At 39.2% G+C, this 19,414-nt stretch overlaps 1 protein-coding gene across 4 annotated transcripts in view; it reads left to right on the top strand.

The window, feature by feature from the left end:
• LOC121479965 (cat eye syndrome critical region protein 2) overlaps positions 1–19,414 on the top strand; it is a 170,910-nt gene that overhangs the window by 95,998 nt on the left and 55,498 nt on the right. For all 4 annotated transcript variants that reach the window (XM_041736134.1, XM_041736132.1, XM_041736131.1 and 1 more), the window contains exon 2: positions 10,235–10,329. In XM_041736134.1, the coding sequence (XP_041592068.1) occupies positions 10,235–10,329 (95 nt within the window). The remainder of the gene's footprint in view (positions 1–10,234; positions 10,330–19,414) is intronic.

The raw sequence follows: 19,414 nt of genomic DNA, 5'->3' as shown, positions 1-19,414 counted from the left end.
CTAAACCACTGAGCCACCTGGGCTGCCCCAGCATTTCATTCTTTGAGGAAACCTGCATTTTACTGAGAACCTCCACTGTTCCTACTGCCCTTGTGTGAACTGATTGTATCCTGCTCATCTTCTAGTCTTTGCTAACTAATTGCCAGAGCAGCATTTTGCTCACTTATCTCCACACCACTCTACTGTGCCAGTTGTTACTCTAAATGGAATTTATATTTTGTCTGTCCCCCACAACACCCCACTTCTAGATTTTATGCTACTTGAAGGTAGGGTTCTTACTCTCCTTTTGCATCCCCAGCATGTAACACAGAGCCTGGCATGCAGTATGTCTTCAGATGCTAGGGATGCCTTTCCACTATGTGACATCCCACTGTCACATGCCCATTATATGTTGAACTGCTTGAATTGATTCAGAGAGACCCCTACCTCCCTGCACACATTAGACATTTTCCTCTGTGTGTATGTTTTTGCCACTCTCACATAGACTAGGACACAATCAGATGGGAACAATAGGATTTATGACATTACAAAATTATTTCCCACTCTAAACCTTCTAGGATCTTATTTCAAACATCAAGTCTTTGTTGTTTCTTCCCACTGCCCCAATCTTCCATTCACCTTTCAACCTTTATTGTCCTTAATTCTGTTTACCAATTTAAAAGACCGTAATATTTTTTCAGGGATTGGGAGGATTAGAACTTGTTACCTAAAATTTTTTTGTCCTTTTTTAAGCCACATACAATTAATTGCAAAATCTTAATGACTGCTTCTGAAATCCTCTCCTGTCACCTTCTCTTGTGTATTTCCCCTGTCATCTTTCTAGTATTGGCCCCATCGATTCTTCCCTGGACTAGATCAGAAATCTCACCCTCTAATCTCTCTTCCTAACAATGTGTCCTGCAGACCACATCTAGATAACCTTCTAGGTTTGACTATTCTTTACCTACTTTTGAATGCTTTCAAAAGCATTCCCTGTTCTTTAGTGGTTTCCCTGAAATACCTATAATAATTCCGAACTAATCCAGTAGTAAGTTCTAATGACAGAGAACGAGAACTGCGTAATTTTACATAGAGCGATAGTCCTAAGTAGCTCCAAACATAAATTCTCTGATGAAATCCCCTGTCTTAAATTCATGCAAATGTTTAAGTTAAAAGTATCTTCTCAACAACAACTTAAACAGTGAAAACAAACAAAGAAATAAATAAAAGTAAACCTGACTCTCTAGAAGCTGTGCCATTTAAAACTGATATATTCTGGCCATGCACTGTGGAATCCTAGAGCTATACATTTCCTGGGTGGAAAGCAGTGAAATCTAGACTGCTTGACCTGATATCTGAGGTTGTGTATGGTCTGTCAAGAACCTGCTTTTCCAGATTTCTTGTTTGCATGCTATTCCTGTCCAGTATTCTAGCCTCGGAACATACTGAGCTTTCCAACTTTTTCAGTGCTCAGGAATTGTTTATATAATCATGGACATTTTCTTAAGGGACAATATCCATGAAACTTCCTGAGCCTTTTTTTTTTTTAATGCTAGAACCAGCTTTGATAATTTATGCCTTTTCAGAAAATCATGCTTTTCTAGATTTACCCATTTATTGGTATAATTAGTATTTTCCAGTTTGCCTAATATTTTAAGGTAGCAGTCATTTGTGGGGAGAAGCTATTTTGGTTTCGTTTCTGTTACCCAGGAGCATAGTCAGTGACACAGCTGTTTCATGGATGGTTGAGAGGAATGATATGGTTGCAGCAAAGCAGCAATACAGACCTGCTGGCCTTTGGGGACTCCTGGGATAAATCGCTTGGCCAACTGAAAGTGTTTTAATAGCCAGTTTCAGGTCCCTCACCATTATACCCACTCGAGCTGATTTATACTTTACAGTCTAAATTGGCATGGGGCAGGCCTTTGGGATTAAATTAATTTATACCAAGTTAGAAAGCATCAGCTGCCAGAGTCAGGGATGCCTTCTGGAGGCTCATGTGCTGACTTCTTCATGTATTCTGCGCTCACACTCCAGGCATTCTCTCTTGGAAAGCAGCTGGGAGACTCCTTCAGGAAGGCCTGCTTTGCATCTCCTTTGTGTAAGCGCCATTCTGGGTCCTATACAGAAGCCCTGGTCTTTTCCTGAGACACCACATTGCAGTTGGTCCTTGTGCAAATTAGGAGGATTTGTAACCTTCTAAAATCAAATACAGCATCTATGATTCTTTTATCCTGAGGCCTTTTTTGCCTCCTTAAAGTAAACTCAAAGGAATTAGTGTGCCCAAATAACAGTAGTACAAATCTGTGGTCCTGATTCTTAGTTGGACGTTAAAGAAAAGAAAGTTTGTCTGTCTTTACCACCTTCCTTAGTAAAAGATCAAAGAAAATTCCTGGAGATTAGAAGTGTGTCAAACAATACAAAGCTACCTTTAAAGTTATTTAAGATATTAAGTGAATGGTTGTCATACATTAATGGAATTGGTAATGTTCTTTCTGTGTCGTTTGTCTCCAGTCTAGAAATCATCTTAGTTTATTAGGCAAGTGGGACTTTTTTTTTTTTAAGATTTTATTTATTTATTCATGAGAGACAGAGAGAGAGAGAGGCAGAGAGGGAAGCAGGCTCCCTGCGGGGAGCCTGACACGGGACTGGATCCTGGGGTCACACCCCTGACTGAAGGCGGTGCTAACTGGTGAGCCACCCGGGCTGCCCCAAGTGGGACTTTTTAAAGTAAAGAATTGTTAACGAGTGTTTTTCCATCACCTATGCTAAAGGCCCTATTTCTTTCTCATTGCCAATCAGGGTTTGAAGCTGTTGCCCTCACTCAGTCCTGAGTTCTTTGAGCAGCCACCGCCTGTTCTTGAGGGTAGAGGAGGTGGAAGGATGTTAAACAGACTTGTCCCTAATGAACTGTGACGCCAGCTGCAAAGAGGACAAATCCTGTTACTCCCTCCAGCTACTCTCTGAAGCTACAGAGGAGCCATAGGACCAGGTCCCCCTTCTCCTAAACGATTGGCCGAGCTATCTGCTCCCCCACCCCTTCCTCTTCAGTCCCAGAGCATTTTGGCAAAGTTCAGATTTCTGTGCTCACAGCTCAGTGCCCACAGTGAAAAGGAAATACAAAAGGGGAGGAGAGAAAGTGTGTGGGGGGGGAGGGGTATTTTAGTAGGGTAGTCCTTATTTATTCCCTTGCTTCCAAGACTCTAAGCTCTGGGTTTGAAGGCCTAAGTAGCAAAGCTTTGAATAACCTGGGTTTCCAAATAATTCCTTGGAGAACTGTTGGGTTTTTATTGGCTTATGAACATGGTAGGCTGTGTATTAAAAGGATTTTAATTTCTGTTAAGAAACCTGAATTTTGAAAAGGCCACTTTCTGTCTCTTCAGTCTTTGCTCCCCCCACACACACACTTTCATTGTAATCAAGATGAAATAATTGTAATATTAGCATGTTGTGGAATATTTATGGTGTGCCAGGCTCCACTGGCTTTTATAAGCATTGCCTCATAATAATCATTACAAAATCCTTGGTGGTAGTTACTTTTAGTGCGACAATTTTTTTCTGAATTGTGGTAAGAAACGTAATATAAAACTTGTCATCTTAGCCATTTTTAAGTGCACAATTCAGTAGTGTTAAGTATATTCACACTGTTGTGAAACAGAACTCCAGAACTTTTTCTTTTTTACTATACCCACTAAAGTGAAAAATTCACTGATAAGCAAGTTCTTCTGTTCAGCAGGATTAAAATTGCTTTCCTGTTACCCATCTTCTTTGCTGTCTTTCTATAGCATTCTTAATCTTTGTTTCACCATAGGGTGAAAACTGAGGCCTATATTAGTGTGCCTTGGTTTATCCATGTAGTACCAACTGCTGGTGTTAACTGTAACTAAGGGGAAGGAGAAAGGTGGGAGAAGCTTTGCCCTCCAGGGGATTTATCACCTATTCTTCATTTTAATCTTTACCAATTCTGCATTTTCAGTTCTGCTGAGCTAGAGGGGAAAACTTCACTGATAACTTTGTCACCTTACAAGTCACCATGACCCTGCATATTTTTTGGTGGATTATGTAGATAGCTGCTGATTTATGAAGAAGCACAATATAGAAGTACATTTGAAAAGCAATTTTATATTTTGAGCCCATTTTCTTACTGATTTCTGAGTTTACTGTATTCCATGAGTAAAATGGTGGTAGGCAAGGGCGAGGTGTTGAATTTTATTTGTAAATATCAGAGTTCCTCTCGATACTTGTGTCGTTTGAGGAGCAATTCAAGCTTGCTCAGTTCTCCTTGGAAGAGCTGATCCAACATCCCTGATACTCTGCCTTTCTGTGTAACCACTTTCCCCAGTTGTTAACTCATTAGATCATGGCTGTGCTAAGAAAAGCAAACCTAGGTTCACTGCGGAGAATTTTTTACCAATGCCCTTTAGCCTGCCCATCACAGTTGAGTATTGAACAAGAGCACTTAATATTCTTTTTTCAAATTAAGATAAGGATGTTACTCCCTAGTTTCTGCTGATAATGTTAAGTAAGAAAACTATGGTTGAATCACTAAGGAAGCCTGGTTACTGAGGCAGGCAGAAAATACAGTGAAACAGTTTTGTTTTTCCTTCTTTTTCTTTTTTAAATTTCAGATTCACAGATTTTATTAATCCGTGTTTTTAGTTCATGACACATTCTATCATCATTGGTCTATGAATGTTTTGCTTTATTCATTTATAAGTGATACCATCTGTAAAAATAGCATCCATCAGAGTTAGAACATCATCAGTATCAATGTTGCTCTCTCATTCAGTCTTCTACTTCCCAGCACCTATGGGAATTTTTAAAAATACAAATAGGAAATAAAAATTTCCCTTGATTGGGGATCCCTGGGTGGCTCAGCGGTTTGGTGCTTGCCATTGGCCCAGGGTGCAATCCTGGAGTCCCGGGATCGAGTCCTGCGTCGGGCTCCTGGCATGGAGCCTGCTTCTTCCTCCTCCTGTGTCTCTGCCTCTCTCTCTCTTTCTCTAATAATTAATGTATAATTAGATATACATTAATAATTAAAATATATCTTTTATTAAATAAATATAATAATAATTTATTATTAATAATTAAATAATTAATAAATAAAATAAATAAATAATAAATTAATTAAATAAATCTTTTAAAAAATTTCCCTTGATTTATTGAAGAAAATAGAGATGTGTTATACAAATTAATAATTTTAACTATTAGGCATGTATTTTAAGATAAGCTATTCTTACATTTACTAATTGTAAATTGACTTACTAATTTTGATCTCTGCTAACTGCCACAGGTTAACAAGATGTTAGTTAACTTGAAAATAAATAACCTAATGTAAGTAGAGTGTGGGTTTAAGGACATCATATCTTTTGGCCATATCACTCTTTTTTTTTTTTTTTTTTTTTTTTTTTTTTTTGGCCATATCACTCTTAATCTTTGTAGGTCTTAGTTTTTATTTTGTCCTGGAATACCTTGCTTCATTCTAATTTGTCCGTAATCTACTTGATGACTCTCCGGGAGCAGTAATAAAAGGATATTGGCAGTTGATATTGTTTGGAAAACACTGTAACCAGAAATTTCATGTTATATCCTCACATTCTAAATAGATTTATTGCCAGAAATGACATTCTTCTGTAAGGCCCAAATAACTCACTCTTCCCACCAGTGACACTAATCTTTTATTTAGAGTAGACTTTAACGGTTTACCTGGATATCTGAATTACATTTAATTCTTCAGCCCTTTCAACAGGTTTTAGAGCTTGAGACAGGAACTATAAATTCTGTAGATACTGATAACCACATTAATCTGCATGATTTGATTTTAATCCTACAATAATGCTAAGGTTTTTAGATAAACAAGGGGCATTAGTTCTTGAAATTAATCATTTGAGTATGTTTGGGATTACAATGTAAGGATTTAATTCCATCCTTATGTCAGAAATTCACTTTTGAGGTTTCTTATGTTTTAGAGCATTTAGAGCATTTAGATCTAGAGCATTTAGGTCCAGTTTCTTTTGGTAATTATGTTTCTGCCTTTTGTCCATTAAGCCAGCATTTATTCATCTTCCACATGTTCCCTAATTCTCCCTTTCTTTATTCCCACTACTCTGCTTTTATTTACCTCATTCTCTGACCTTGTATCTTCCAGAATAGCACCTCCCAGACAATATATGCATATGAATCATGGGGCTCTTCTTAAAATGCAGATTTGGGTTTCAGTACATCTGTGGTGGTACCTGAGGTGCTTATGCTTTCCAGCAAACTTCCAGGTGATGCTAACACTGCCCTGTTGTCCCTACCCCTGGTACTCCTCCCAGTCATTCTGCATTCTCTTCTCAGAACTATTTTTCTGAGATAGAGATGTGATCATTTCACTCTCCTTCTCCAGACCTGATTGTATACGGAGGTAAAATCCACACTCTTTAATGTGAAGGCCCTCAAGGAACAGACCCGTCCTGTCTACAGTCCTCTAATTACCCTATTTGGCAGAAAATCCTTGGTACTGTCTACACATGCCATGAATTTTCACATGCTCTGGTTTACTGTGCATCCACCAGGTAAATATTGCTATATTTTATTGTTGCTTCTTCTGAAGACAATATTGAGGTATAAAATGGACAGCTAGAACTTTCCTCTAATGAGTTATCCTGATAGAAACGGAAACATATTCTTATCAAGTATTCACACCTAAGGGAGAAGGGAATGCCTGTGGGTGGGGGAAGTGCATAGAAAAGAAAGGGAATTCATAATAGAGCTTTAACTGCTCTTTTAGGAGTGACATTTTTTTCCCTTTTTGTTTTCTTTTTTTGGAGTTTCAGCATAAAAGTTAATGCAGATTTTACATTTTGCTTTGTAGTGTGACTGTTTTATAAAATTACCGTTTTAAATTATTTACTACTAGGATGCCTGGGTGGCTCAGCGATTGAGTGTCTGCCTTTGGCTTTGGCTTAGGGCGTGATTCGTGAGTCCCAGGATGTAGCCCACTTCTCCTCACTCTGCCTGCCCCCCCCCCCCCCCCCCCGTCTCATGAATAAATAAATAAACTCTTCAAAAATAAATAAATAAAAAATTATTTACTACCGAATAAAAGTGATCGACATGTATCTGGCTTCTAGGAATCCTGGCATACCTCCACAGAGATTTATGACAAACTTTTACTTAGTTTAGCCTTTACTTAGTAAAGCCTTCCCAGTTCTTATCTCTTCAAATGTGGACGTTATCATAGTTTAATTTGGTGCTTTTCTTTAAAAACACTAAAAAGCATCTGACTATAGCACTTTTAATCAAGAAACACGTGGTACTCTTTAACTTACACTGATGAGGACAGAACCTCAGCAGGAGTGTGTAACAATTTGTGACCATACAGTGTTGAAGATGTTGCTGGAGAAACCAGTAAAGTGGAACTCAGCTAGGAAGATTTTATAGATAAAAGTTTTTCATGTAAAGGACCTGTTACAGTATGGCTTTGCAGGAGGGATTTCTTTCTGCTTAGGCAGAATGGTACATTTGAGGGCTTGGTTGGGAGTGGTGGAAGTGGGTTATTAGAGCTGTTAAAGCCATCAGGCTTTCTAGCATAGAGCACATGGGCCAGTAGGAAGCAGCTTACTCTGTGGGAAGAGCCCTGGATGGAGTGGTTGGGGTTTCACTTGGTCCTGGCACTGTTTTGCTAAGTACAACAGGAGATGCCAGTTAACCTTCCTGGGCCTAGTTTATTTATCCTTCAATTGAGAGAGTTGAAATAGTATAATCTGTAATATACCTTCCAGCCTACGATTCAGTAATTCTGGCTTCTCTATCAAATGAGATGGCCTAGGACTTTTTGTTTCAAGAGTTCAGCTTCTGTTATAATTGCAGTTTGCTTTGGAGTCTTGCCCAGTGACCAAACATAAAATATGAACCATTCAAATCTTCCCTTGCTGTTGCATCACATTTATTTCTGTCTGATCTTGAATTCGTGTTTTTCCCCGTTGCTGCTATTTCTCTCATTTAAGTCCTTCAGAATCTTTATCCCAGGCTCTTGCTTGTGGTTAACCTCACCTCGCACCCTCTGCCACTAGAATCCCTCTTAAATACACAGCAGCTAGAGAAGTATCACTGTGTCTTTTCCTCAATAAAAATAATTGTAATGAGTCTCCATTGTTTTCCAAAGAAACACCAAACTCATTAGCTCAGTATCCAGTACCAGTGATCAATCTAAACTCACATTACTTCCCCTCATATAATCTACAGAATAGTTAAAATGAAGCAGCTGTCTTCTTGGTGGCCTTGCTCCCCATGTCATCTGCCCCTGCTCATGCTCTGTTTCTCCCCCCCATTGCCACCCAGCCACAATTTTCCCACTGCAGGTACTACCATCTTCATGCAGTGTTTTAGGCTTCCCACAGCCACAAGTAGTCCTTTTCTTCTCAATTCCCGTTGCACCCATAGCACCTTTTGTGTACCTAATAGTGCTAATTAGTTGGTTTGTCTATCTGTTTTTGTACTCATCTCTCCAAACTAAACTAAGCTCCTCAGTGCTTAGGAAGTACTATATTATCTTACACAGGGTGGGTGCCTAGTAAATATTGGTTGAATGAGTGAATTCTGGCTAATTATAGTTCAGATCCCAGTTATCTCTGGTTGGGAGAGTTTCTTGTTTTTTGGGTGTTCAGTAACTAGAATGTAGAAGAGAACTCTTCCAACAGTAATTAATAAGCTAATAGAAGAATAAGAACCATTGCTATAGATATAATTCCCAGGTTTATAATTAAGGCAAGCAAAACATTTGCAAGCCTCAGCCTTGCAGTCTTTGAATTTTGAGTTTCATTCACCTGTGTTTTAAGGCAGCACAGGCTAGATGAACCTTTTCTGGTGAACTACCTCATGGTAGTTTCTATTTTGCTTATTTGTGTCCATTAGTTTGCTGAGCAGTTTTTTGTCCTATGAAGGTTTTATTTTACTTTAAAAAAAAAAGATTTATTTATTTGAGAGAGGGAGAGAATCTCAAGTAGACTCCTTGTTCACAGATCCCACTACAGGGCTCTGTCTCACAACCCTGCGATCACAACCCAAGCCAAAACCAAGAGTTAGATGCTTAACGGACTGTGCCACCAAGGTACCTCTTTATTATGAAGGTTTTAGAGGGAGTGTTTACAAACTTGAGAATTAAAAAAAAAAAAATGAAACCATTAAAATAATTTACATAATTTTATTACAATTATTAGCAAAACGGTAATGTTTTTATAGTAGCGGCAGAATCCCCTGTTAAGTATGCACTGCTGTGTAATTGGTATTTAGGTCAGAAATTGTTTCTTATGCACACACACCTCATGCTTTCAGAACCATTAATGCGAGAGCCTTCAAAGCTTGGTTTTTTTCTGTGTTTATAGATCTGGTGATGATTAGTAAAAGCAGAGCAGACCTTGGAAAATAGCTTGCATGCAGAATGCAAGCATTCTGGTTGAAACAGTGCTGTCAAACTTTTTTTCTCAAGAGCTGAGGACTTAGAACAAATTCCATCATCTTAGGAAATACTGGTTTATTATGGGAGTTTGAAAGGAGAAACAGGATCTCCTAAAATTTCCCACCGTCACTTTGTCCCAGCAGCTCCTTGTCAATTTAGTCTTGTTCAGAATGCTAGATCTTTGGCATTGTCTGCTTGAGTCCCAAGGAAAGCAAATACATCTCACCTAGGATTAAACCATTAACATAGACATTACCTCACTTCTCTCTAGATGATGTAAGATTCAGCTCAGTTCTAGCAATCTCCTGTCATTAGTCACTTAAGTGTAGCCTCCTCAAAATAAGAATTCTTAACTACATTGCTCATTTACCAGTGTTTTTCTTCAATAAACATAGTGATTCTATAAAGCAATTGATTTACCTGTTAAAACTGTTAGGGGGATGAAGAATACTTTTTAATCGCATATTTGCGACTTTCTTGTCATTAACGTAGAAGGCATTATAGCATATTTATATAAATTAAGCTCTTTGATAATTATGTAGCTACCAGTGACTTACAAAAAGAGATATATGTATGATTTTTCTGGTATGCAGAAAAATGGAATGGAGCAATGGGAGAAATAAACCCAATGGAAAAACAAAAGTTGATCTCTTTGCTCTTCCAACAGTAACTGTGAGAGGAAAGGCAAGCAGTTTGGCTACACTGACCCTATAGCGGTTTGGAGAGTGATATTGTTAGTGTGGGTGGTAGGAAGGAGGGACAGGTGGATTTTAAGAAATCTCTCTAATCTCTCTCTCTCCTCCTCCATAGGAGTTAGAAGCAGCTCTTCACAGAGATGATGTAGAGTTTATCAGTGACCTGATCGCCTGCCTGCTTCAGGGCTGCTATCAACGAAGGGATATTACGTGAGTTATCCTAATTTTACTACATATTTTATGTAGAAAGAACTAATTGACGAGGTGCAGTGATGTTTCATCTCTCCTGTAACAAACTAGAACTGATCGTTAGTCAGTGGTATTTACAAATGGATTCCTCAGCTCTGTGTTTGACTCCTTCTGCATCTGCAGTTCAGTTTTATTATAATCCTTGAGTTTATTTGAATCTGACAAGTCTATTTTCCTTACTCTTGGATCCACCAGTTAACATAATCAAGTGTAGACTTTCTTCCTTTTAGTTTATGCCCTTCTTTGTGATTTTTACAGAAATATAGCTTCTTGCAGTATTTGTAAAATGCCTAACTGGGGCAGCCCAGGTGGCTCAGTGGTTTAGTGCCGCCTTCGGTCCAGGGTATGATCCTGGAGACCCCGGATCAAGTCCCACGTCAGGCTCCCTTCATGGGGCTGCTTCTCCCTCTGCCTGTATCTCTGCCCACCCACCCCCCAGCCCCTATCCCCACCCCGTGTGTGTCTCTCATGAATAAATAAATCTTTAAAAAATAAAATACCTAACAAATTAAAACTAGATTTTACTACATTTCTACCACCTGGGTATCTTAATTTATACCAGTAGCATAATTTTATTTTATTTATTTATTTTTAAAGATTTTATTTATTCATGAGAGAGGCAGAGACACAGGCAGAGGGAGAAACAGGCTTCATGCAGGGAGCCCGATGTGGAACTCAATCCTGGGTCTCCACGATCACACCCTGGGCTGAAGGTTGCGCTAAACCGCTGAGTCACCAGAGCTGCGCAGTAGCATAATTTTAATATGGAGCTTCTAGGCTCCATCATACCATAATTGCCAAGTAAACTGCTCTCCAACACATTTGAGATGTATAGACATTTGGAGCAAAATTTTATGTGTCAACAAATAAAGGACCTTTTTGATAAGGACTCATTCCTTGTTTTGACCCTAACTTGACATCCATTTTCTCTGCTACTACATTTCTGTATATAGGGCGGAACTATATAGAGCTCACTCTTAGAAAACTGAGACAAAATGGTTTTCCAGTTTTCAGCCCTCCAGTGCCATGCAAGGCAGGGGTTTGGGGTGTTATGGATTATATTTTTCATACAGGTAAAGGTGGTATCTCAAATACTTCTGTTCTATTAAATTTACTCTTAGATATCTGTTAGGGCTGGGAAACTAGGCCCAATACTAATGTGCAGTAAACTTGTCATTACAAGATGAGTAAGAGGGATCCCTGGGTGGCGCAGCGGTTTGGCGCCTGCGTTTGGCCCAGGGCGCGATCCTGGAGACCCGGGATCGAATCCCACGTCGGGCTCCCGGTGCATGGAGCCTGCTTCTCCCTCTGCCTGTGTCTCTGCCTCTCTCTCTCTCTCTCTCTGTATGACTATCATAAATAAATAATAAAATAAAAAAATTAAAAAAAAAAAAAAACAAGATGAGTAAGAGATTGATGAAACGCCATCTTCTTCAGGGTGGAAGTTGGTAACCCTCAAAGGAGAGTTATTCCTCCCAGACTCATTGTGCTAATATAATGACTTTTTCCCAAGAATACCCAGATGGTTTTACTAGACAAAGAATAGATGAAAGGTGAAGAATCCATCTACTGTTTTGCTACTTGAATATGGTAATTAAGTTCTTCAATTCTTTTATAGGGCAATGGCTTTGAAGCACAGTTTTAATACTGTGATGTAATTTTACATTTTGTATCTTTCATCTTTTCATTATAACTTATTTTTCTTAAACAAGCTTTCCTTTAAACATAATTGTCAAATCAATTTGATAGCTAGACATTTGTGCCTAGCTTTTAACTGTTGTAAACAGGCTACAATGCATAGCTTTGGACATAAAAGTTTGCACACGAAGTGAATGATCTCCTTAGTTGAAATTTCTGGAACTGTGACTACTCAGAAGAAATGTCCTTTTAAGATTTTTTTTTTTTTTTAAGATTTTAATTATTTACTCATGAGAGAGAGAGAGAGAGAGAGAGGGAGGCAGGCAGAGACACAGGCAGAGGGAGAAGCAGGCTCCATGCAGGGAGCCTGATGTGGGACTTGATCCCCGGTCTCTAGGATCACATCCTGGGCTGAAGGTGGCACTAAACCGCTGAGCCACCTGGGCTGCCCATCCTTTTAAGATTTTTTTTTTTTTTTCCTTTTAAGATTTTTAAAGTAAGTTTGCCAGGCTGCCCAACACAAAGGTTGTTCCATTTTAGCCTTGAATCTTCATGGCATGAAGGTATCTGCCTAAACCTTCATCTGGACATTACTCACTATTTGCTGGGCAGCAGGTACTGGTAGAACAGACATTCTCAGGGCCTTCATGGTATTTATAGTAAGTACTCTTACGCAGTGGAGGTCCACTAGTAATTACAGCAATAGTTATGCAATTACAAATTAAATAATCACTGTGATAAGTGTTCTAAAGTAAAAATACAGAATGTCAAAAGCATATAACCTCCTGTGAGTAAATGACACATGAACTGAGCCTTCATACTTGGGCTTACTTAGGCCAGTGCTCATATTTTATAAGGCATAATAAATGAGTGAGTGAGTGAGTGAGTGAATGAATGAATGAATGAATGAAACCACCAACTATTTGTAGGTAGAAGGAGTGAGAACCCTAGAGTAGAGCCTAGAGATTATAGAGTAGAAGATCCCACATGGCTCAGAAACATGATTTGAGTGGCATGGTCCTGGTCCCTAGGTGTTAGATACTAATTTGTTGCCAATATCTAAAATGAGATATCACCTTTCAGATCCCAATTTATAACACTTAGAAAATATCTAATGGTTTACCTATGAAGACAACCACCATCTGGAGGGCAAACAGGGTCTGGTCTGCCTCAGTATTTCACATTCCTAATTACTCTCCCTTGCAGAAGCTGCTTGTCTCTCATCCTCTGTTGTGTTCATGTGGCCTGCCTTACCTTTTTTTTTTTTTTTTTAACCTATCTCCTGCACACATTTCAGCTAAGGGAATTCAATAAGCACAAAAGAAATTATGTAGGGGCAGGGGATCCATGGGTGGCTCAGTGGTTTAGCACCTGCCTTCAGCCCAGGTCGTGAGCCTGGAGTCCCAGAATCCAGTCCCACATGGGGCTCCCTACATGGAGCCTCCTTCTCCCTCTGCCTATGTCTCTGCCTCTCTCTCTTTCTCTTTTTCTGTGTGTGTGTGTATGTTATGTCTGATGAATAAATAAATAAAATCTTTAAAAAGAAAAAAATGTGGGGATATAGGGACACCTGAGTGGCTCAGTGGTTGGTTGAGTGTGTCTGCCTTTGGCTCAGATTGTGATCCTGAGGTCCTCTGATTTAGTCCCACATTGGGCTCCCCGCAGGGAACCTGCTTCTCACTCTGCCTATGTTTCTGCATCTCTCTGTGTCTCTCTTGAATAAATAAATATAAAATCTTTAGGGAAAAAAAAAATAGAATCTGGCTTCAGTTTTGCTGGGTGTGTTTAACATAGGATTGCTTAGAGACTGCCATCAAGGTACCCAGGACCTTGACTGGGGCAAGTATCCATGTATTTGTTTTCTGTTGCTACGTAACAAGGTTCTCCAAATGAGTCTATGTGAGGCTCATCTGGATCTTCTGCTCAGTTTCCTACAGGGCTATAATCAGGGCATCAGCCAGGCTGTGTTCTATTCTACAGGCTTACCTGGGGAGCAATCCATGTTCATTCAGGGTGATGGCAGAGTCATCTCCTTGGAGTTGTAGGACTGAGGCCCTTATTTGGCCCTTATTTCTTGCTGGCTGTTGACTGGGAGCTGCTGTCAGCTCCCACAGGTAACCAACAATCTCTTTACCACTTAGCCTCTTACTGCGTAGCTGTTTGTTTCTTCAAGGTCAGCAGGAAAAAAGCTCTTGTCTGCCAGGAGAGAATCTTACATGATATAATCATGGGAGTGAAATCCTTTTGCCATATTATGTTGATTAGAAACAAGGTATAGACAGTCTGTCATTCTTAAAACGTGATTTTTATGGGCAGCCTGGGTGGCTCAGCAGCTTAGCGCCGCCTTCGGTCCAGGGCATGATCCTGGAGACCTGGGATCCAGTCCCATGTCAGGCTCCCTGCATGGAGCCTGCTTCTCCCTATCTGCCTGGGTCGGTCTCTCTCTCTCTCTCTCTCTCTCTTTATGAATAAATAAATAAAATCTTGAAAAAAAAAAAGAAAAGGTGATTTTATGAGGGTGTGAATACCAGGAGGCAGAAGTCATTCTGGGCCTCCTAAAGGCTGCCTGCTATACATGCTTTTATCATATTGACCATATTTTCCAGAACAAAACTAAATAATGGTAAGATGTATGCTTGCATCTAATTACATTTAGTTATTAATATTTAATAAATTGTGTGGTTACTTTGATTTTGTGTGTGTGTGTGTGTGTGGACAAAAACCAATTAATTGAATTTTGGGTAATCATATTTAGTTTTTTTTTTTTGTTAAAGATTTTATTTTATTTATTCATGAGAGACACAGAGAGAGAGAGGCAGAGACATAGGCAGAGGGAGAAGCAGGCTCCATGCAGGGAGACCGATGTGGGACTGGATCCTGGGACTCCAGGACCACGCCCTGGGCCGAAGGCAGGCACCAAACCGCTGAACCATCCAGGGATCCTCATATTTAGTTTTAAAGGATCCTATAAGCCTATGTATATATTTGAATTATATATACATATATAAATTATATCTATTTCACATAAAAATATAAGAATCATAAATATGTGTGTGTGAATTATCTGTGAGAGGTTTTGATTTATTGTAAATGGGAGTAAATGGCTGTAACCACTTGTTCCTCATTTAATTTTATTCCTCCCATACTTACCATTAGTCTCTACCATAAATTGTAGAATAAGTATATACTTACTTTGATAATGTTTCTTATAAAAGTAATTAGTTTGGAAATAGTGGATATTTTGCAGAATATTTTTTATTTAGGTGCCACCTTTTCCCATCGTTCATTATATTTTCACTTGTGTTCATTTCATTTTTTGCATTCCCCTTGTGAAGTAAAGAAGAGATGGTATGAGGTCATCTCCTAGATTAATAAGATCTCATTTTATAGGGAAGGAAACATACCTAGACTGTTTATCAGGTCATGTACCTAGTTAGAAGATGAATAATAGCAAGATCAAGTACAAAAAAATGAAAGATAAATTTCAATAAATTAAATTAAAATAAATTAACTTTATTGAATAATAAAATCTGGATTTTAGGCCTGTAACTTGGTCCCTTTTGTGTTTTTCTTCTTACCATAAAATTAAGGAATTTTTGCAGTATAATAAAGAAGATTTTTGAAGAAACAAGTGTTGGTGAGGATGTGGAAAAAAGGAACCCTCTTATACTGTTGGTGGGAATGCAGACTGGTGCAGCCACTGTGGAAAACACTGTGGAGGCTCCCCAAAGCTTAAATTAGAACTACCCTTTGATGTAGTTAATCACACTACTGGGTATTTACCCAAAGAATGCAAAAACACTAATTAGAAAGGATATATACACCCCTGTGTTTATTGCAGCATTAACTAAATAGCCATATTTTGGAATCAGCCCATGTATCCATCAATAAGTGAATGGATAAAAAAGATGTGTGTATACATACAATGGAATATCAGCTATTAAAAAAGGAATGAACTCTCTATTTCTGTCATCATTCCATGCCACCATAATGGTGTGCATGAATGTCCTGGCAATGCTCTCAAGAGCATTAACAATGCTCAAAGGAGGTCCACGTTCTTATTAGGACATGATTCAAAATCATTGTTCAGTTTCTCATCATGATGATGAAGCATGGTTACATTGGCATATTTGAAATCATTGATGATTATAGAGCTGGGTAAATTGTTGTGACGTCAGAGTCAGGTAAAACACGTGTGGAGTATCAGCCCCAGATTTGATGTACAACTGAAAGGTCTAGAAAAATGGCAGAGTAACCTGCTCCCGTCCTACCAATTTGGTTTCATTGTCTTGACAACCTCAGCTAGCATCATGGACCATGAAGAAGCAAGAGAAAATACACACAGGAGGGGAAATCCTGAGATTCTTTTTTCTAGGGATGTAATATATACATGCAAATAAAATGCCTCAATGGAAAAACAAAACAATGAAATATTGCTGTTTGCAATGACATGGATCAAGTCAGAAGGTATAATGCTAAATGAAACAATTCAGTCAGAGAAGGGCAGATACTATGAGGAACAAAACAAAGAAACGAAAAAACGGAGAAAATAAACCAAGAAACACTCTTTACTATAGAGAACAAACTGATGGTTGCCAGACTGGGGAGATACGTGAGCAGTGGGTGAAATAGGTGAAGGGGAGTAAGAGTATACTTACTGTTATGAGCACTGAGTAATGTGTACAATTATTGAATTACTATATTTTACATGGGAAATTGATATGACACTGTATTTTAACTATGCTGGAATTAAAATTAAAAACTTAATAAAATTTCAAAAATTCAAGTTTTTTAAAAAAATAAAATACAGTATAGAGTGGGAGTCCCCATTCCCTTCCTAAACATGGGGTACAGGATGAGCTGTACTAACTAGGTTTATTTTTCACATAGTATACCTAGAGGTAAAAATTGCATTTATATATTTCAGAATGTATTTTTCTCATCAAGATTGTTTTGGCTCTCATCACATGCAGATGCCCAGTTTCATTCTGTCATCTGTTCCTTCTACGTCCTCTTCACAGTTTTTACCTTTGTAGACTGTACAGAGGACAGTGCATGCTCCCCTTCCACAATGCTGAATCATAGCGGCTTTTATAAATACATTTCCTCCTTATCACAACTTTGTGTCAGTTACTCCTACATGATTCCTTGTGAAGTGAGGGATTAATTTCTTAAAAAAAAAAAAAAAAGTGACCCCAGTCAAATATAAAGTTTCAAATACTTGTAATGGAGAAGAGAGAACCGAGTATTTCCCCTTGCCTCTTGCCAGCAGCTATTTCTTTGACTTTTCTGCTATTGAAGGAAGAGATATGAGAGTCTCAGATGGATGGAAGGAAAAAGAGCCCAGGGAGCTCAGTGTTCTCAATGTTGACTATCCTTGGGTGTGGGGTGTGGCAGCACAGGTCTTACCAGTAGTGATGGAGTTCTTCCTTAAAAAGCAGAACCTGCTGTTAAATGCTGGGGCAGGTAGGTAAGCAGTTTGTTTGTTTTTAAAGATTTTATTCATTCATTCATTCATGACATATAAAGAGGGAGAAGCAGGCTCCTTATGGGGAGCCTGATGCTGGACTTGATCCCAGGACCCCAGGATCATGACCTGAACCAAAGGCAGGTGCTCAAACACTGAGCCACCCAGGTGCCCCAGATTTTCAGCATTTTTCAAAGCACATTCTGCTAAACACACCTGTAAGATAGCGGAGTATTATGGAAATCATAATCGGTAATTTTTGTTTTAAATACAGGTGAAATAAAAAATACTTCTGGATGGCCAAATAAATTTGGGAACTAACAGCCACAAGATTTAGAATTAACTGTTCTGGAGTGAGGCTCTGACCTCTGCCTTTTAAAAACTTGTTATTGTTGGGGTACCTGGGTGGCTCAGTTGGTTAAATGTCTACCTTGGGCTCAGATCATGATCCTGGAATCCTGGGATCAAGCCTTACATGAGCTCCCTGGTCAGTGGGGAGTCTGTTTCTCCCTCTTCCTCTGCCCTCCCCCCTGCTTGTGCTCTCTCTCTCTCTCAAATTTTATTTTATTTTATTTTTTATTTGAGGGGCAGGAGACCCCAATCTCTCTCAAATTTTAAAAAATCTTTTAAAAACTTGTTATTGGGATGCCTGGGTGGCTCAATGGTTTAGTGCCTGCCTTCAGCTCAGGACATAATGCTGGAGTCTCAGGATCGAGTCCCACATCGGGCTCCTTGCATGGAGCCTGCTTCTCCCTCTGCCTATGTCTCTGCTTCTCTCTCTCTCTCTCTCTCTCTATCTCTCTCTCTCTGTCTCTCATGATAAAATAAAATATTTTTTAAAAATTAAAAACTTGTTATTGATGTGTAATATATACAAAGAAAATTGTATATATATTCTGTAGTTATACAGCCCAATGATTATTCACATTCTGAACACATCTGTATGATGAGCACCCAGACAAGAAAGACTACTACAATGGATTTTACTTTTTCCATTGAAAGGAATTGACCAAAGTGATAGTCATTTTGTCCCACAAGTGGAATCCACTAGCGTTTAGAGTCAATGCATACTTTCTGATGTTTTACTTTCATCTCATCCTATAGAAAGAGAAATTTGGACAAAGGAATGCTTGACTTTTTTGGTTCCAAGATTTACCTGTTGTGGTGAGCTAAGGCAGTTACTTGATTTCTTTGTGCCTAACTTGCCTCACCTCAGAATGATAATAGTACCCACTAAAGTTATCATGAAGAGTAAATGAAATAATTTGTAAGAAGCCATAGAACAGTCTTGAGCTACTAATAAATATCAATTTATGGGGATCCCTGGGTGGCCCAGCGGTTTTGCGCCTGCCTTTGGCCCAGGGCGCGATCCTGGAGACCCGGGATCGAATCCCACGTCGGGCTCCCAGTGCATGGAGCCTGCTTCTCCCTCTGCCTGTGTCTCTGCCTCTCTCTCTCTCTCTCTGACTATCATAAACAAATAAAAAAAATTTAAAAAAAAATAAATATCAATTTATTATGTCAGTAAATGTAGAAACATTCTCATAGTTTCTACACATGCTGAGTGGAAGGTAGACATTGATTCCAGCAGCTTTCCAATGTTACCTTTTTTTTTTTCTTTAAATTCATGAGAGACACAGAAGGAGAGAGAGGCAGAGACACGGGCAGAGGGAGAAGCAGACTCCATGCAGGGAGCCCGATGCGGGACTTGATCCCCAGTCTCCAGGATCATGCTCTGGGCTGAAGGCAAAGGCGGCGCTAAACTGCTAAGCCACGGAGGCTGCCTGGGTTTGCACCTTTAAACCTGGGTGGCTCAGTGGTTGAGATCTGTCTTTGGCTCAGGTCGTGATCCCAAGGTCCTGGAATTGAGTCCTGCATCAGGCTCCCAACAGGGAGCCTGCTTCTCCCTCTGTGTCTCTGCCTCTCTCTGTGTCTCTCATG

Source organism: Vulpes lagopus, chromosome 21 (genome assembly GCF_018345385.1).
Source record: "Vulpes lagopus strain Blue_001 chromosome 21, ASM1834538v1, whole genome shotgun sequence".
Classification (NCBI taxonomy): Eukaryota; Metazoa; Chordata; class Mammalia; order Carnivora; family Canidae; genus Vulpes; species Vulpes lagopus.
Note: the sequence above shows the minus strand (reverse complement) of the source record. Positions and strands in the feature narration are given on the sequence as shown.